Source organism: Cajanus cajan, chromosome 1 (genome assembly GCF_000230855.2).
Source record: "Cajanus cajan strain Asha chromosome 1, NIPB_CcT2T_4, whole genome shotgun sequence".
Taxonomy (NCBI): domain Eukaryota; kingdom Viridiplantae; phylum Streptophyta; class Magnoliopsida; order Fabales; family Fabaceae; genus Cajanus; species Cajanus cajan.
Genome location: NC_138517.1, coordinates 86,134,354 through 86,137,713, shown reverse-complemented (window position 1 = coordinate 86,137,713; position 3,360 = coordinate 86,134,354). Strand labels below are relative to the sequence as shown.

At 42.3% G+C, this 3,360-nt stretch overlaps 1 protein-coding gene across 1 annotated transcript; it reads right to left on the bottom strand.

Moving 5' to 3' along the window:
- Positions 1–843: 843 nt before the first annotated feature.
- LOC109812736 (CBL-interacting serine/threonine-protein kinase 12) lies at positions 844–3,047 on the bottom strand. The gene has a single exon (XM_020376773.3). It carries the CDS (start codon positions 2,626–2,628, stop codon positions 1,126–1,128), a length of 1,503 nt encoding a protein of 500 aa, XP_020232362.1. The 5' UTR covers positions 2,629–3,047; the 3' UTR covers positions 844–1,125.
- Positions 3,048–3,360: the final 313 nt, after the last annotated feature.

Here is a 3,360-nt window from a genome sequence, read left to right as displayed (position 1 = left end):
TCATGTTGAAGGCTTAATGGCTTGAGATCTATAACAATCAATTTCGTTAAGATTTAATTCAAGATTAATCCAAAAATTTCTCCGCCACATTCTGATCTTCAGAGCAGTTTTTTGGTGAGACTGTTATAGATCCTTAAACGGAAAGTAAATGGGAGCTTCCTTGTGCATTGCTAACAAACTCCATTACTTTATAATACTTGTAGTTAATCCAATACCAGTAGCTTTTAGATTGGACAAAAAGATTGTCATTTCGCAAGTATTAAACAACTTTTCACAAATACAACATGCTAACTCGGTATGTAACCAGTACGAAGTTAATTCCGGTCCATTTTCTTCAACAGTTTTGCAGAAGTCATGCAAAAACAAAGAAATCAATAAATTACGTAGCAGGGGGTATATTCTCAGGTATTCGTGTCTTATTGATATAATCTATTGGAATGGCTTCCTCCAAGCAAGATTCTTAGTTAGGTGCTCCTGGACCATTGAATGTGTTCCACATTAGTTACAGCATCAAACACGAGAGGATCTATTCCTCGTCCAATGGAAAATGATCTTCTGATTTACATAATAGGCTATTAAGCCATGTGCAAGTTTAACGTCCAGCATCTCTCATTATTCATTTCTTTTTAAGCTCCCACTTGTAGTATAATCTAATTAAAAAAATAAAATAAAAAACACTCTTTCTCCGGTCTCCAATTTCAAACGAATTAATGTAGAACCAAAGCCAGTGCAATGCCACATGGATTAACACTAAACCGTTTTGCTATTTTCTGATTACGCGCGCGCTATACAGATTACAGAGGCAAAGCAATATACAGTTGAGCAACAAGGAGCCAAGAAGAGTAGAAATAAATACATACTCATTGACTATATTTAAATTAGCCTTTTTTCGTATAGCCATTAGACAAACAAATACAGTAGGCACCTAATGCTCCATTGAAGAAGCAAAACTAAAACAGGACAATAGAATCCTATCCTGTGGGGAAATTTTTTTACCAATTTCCATGCACAATCTAATAAAAACAAAAGAGAAAGAAAGGGTGAGAGAGATAGAGAGAAAGACACGATTTAGTGATTTACCTTTTTTTTATTTTTTTATTTTTAAAGTCTATCCCATCCCACTCTTCAATCTTCAGAAGGTATATATCGTGGGGTTTGAATATCAGAAATATCCGGCACAGGCTCAGAAAGGCCACGGAGTAGGGAAGGCTGAGTAGGTGTAGACAAAGCGGAAGAAGTAGCACTGTCCTCCGCCATCAAATTCTGCAGGCCGGGCTTCAACTCCTCGTTGCAAAACCTCTCATACTCAGCTCTGTCCCCTCCCTTTTTCTTCACCTCCACCACAACCAAGGAAGGAGTCAACTCGAATATCTCAGCAGCAATAGTCAAGGGCCCCTTCACACCCTCTCGGGTACCCTCCAAGCTCACCCTGCAATCCTTCTTCCTCACGGAGAATCTAACCAACTGAGCAATCTCCTCCAACTTTGAAATAATCCTGGAAACCGGTGCAGCAGTCACAAACCTGGTCTCATCCCCCTTCTCCTCGAACAAGCCAGAGAGATCAAAGCCTGGTGAGAAAGATATAATGTCGAAAGCATTCAAACTAGGAGGTCTAGGCAAAGGGGCATTCTTCCTACGAGTCTCGATCTCGGAATCAGACTCGGAGATGGAGTAATCCGACATGGAAGCAATGGAAGCCGTGTCATCGTCGACGCTATCCAAAAGAGCGTCATCCACATTGCAGAGTCTATCATCCTCGACATAAAACTTGATTTGCTTGAAGCCTTTCTTGAACCACTTGTTCTCCATGATCTCAGGAATGGCAATTCGAGTCTCGGGCTTGGTGTCAAGAAGCCTCGTGAGAAGCCTTGACAAATCAGGAGAAAACCACCTCGGGCAACGAAACTCGCCTCTGTAAATCTTTTTATACATGGCCATAACATTCTGGTCGTGGAAAGGCAAATAGCCAGCCATTAAAACGAACAGGACAACCCCACACGACCAAAGATCAACCTTGGCGCCGTCGTAGCCTTTCCGGGCCAAAACCTCGGGAGCGACATACGCGGGGGTCCCACAAAAAGTGTGGAAGAGACCGTCCTGTCGGATTTGATCGGAAACCGCGCTCAAGCCGAAATCGGAGACCTTAAGGTTACCGTTCTCGTCGAGGAGGAGATTCTCGGGTTTGAGATCCCTGTGGAAGACCCCACGGGCGTGGCAGAATCCGACGGCGGAGATCAATTGCTGAAAGTATTTCCTGGCAACCTCTTCTTTGAGCCTTCCCTTGGCGACCTTGTTGAAAAGCTCGCCGCCGCGGACGTATTCCATCACGAAATAGATCTTGCTCTTGGTGGCCATGACCTCGAACAGTTGCACGATGTTGGGGTGGCGCACGCGCCGGAGAATGGAGATCTCGCGCTTTATGTGGGCCACCAACCCTCCTTTCAGAATCTTCTCCTTGTCGATTACCTTGATGGCCACGCCCTCCCCCGTTTTCAGGTTCCGCGCGTAGTACACCTTCGCGAAGGTTCCATGCCCCAGCAGCTTCCCAATCTCGAATCGCCCTAAGAGGTTGTTCGCCTCCTTCTTGCTCGGGCTCATCAGGCTGCTCTTCGCTACCACGTCGGCCATTGATGGCCTCTGCTTTGCTTTCTTTCTAACTTAACTTTTTCCTTACAACACAAATATGGCTTCTGGATTCACTTTCCCCTCTATCAATGGATCATAGATATTGGATGGGGGTTGTGGTTTTCATTCGTTTCAGGTTTCCTATGTGTCAGATCAGAGAGAGTGTCATGTCATGTCATGTGTAAACTAATTTCTCGTATTTGGTTCAAATTGGGAGAGAGAGAGATGCTTTTATATATACCGTATACCACCACTAATTTCTTTTCTATTTTTCTTTTACTTTTTTACTTTCCTTTTGTTTTTTGTTTCGCATTGGCAAATGGGTGCCATCAAATGTGGAACAAAAATAAACACGCTATCTGCTGCTACCCAAATATCCTAAAACTACCAAAACCTGTACCGTCTCTGCTCTCGCTTCTTGCGTTGCGTCTTGCGTGGGAAGAAAAAAGTGGAAACATGGTTTTGGTTTAATTGAGTTACCCTGCATTATAACATTCTCCAATCATCACTTACGCATTCATTTATCTATACTTTATTCTTTTACTTTTCAAGTTCCCTCTAAAAGGAGAAAAATATCGCCTACGTTTCAAATATCCACCTACTTTTATTTTCCTTTATCTCTTCCTCATTTCTTTATATTAATTCTCGTTTTTATAATAAAAAAAAATACAAATTAATATTTACACACGTTTTAAAGGATGTGAAATGATTGGCAGGATCCATTAGGAGATTTTT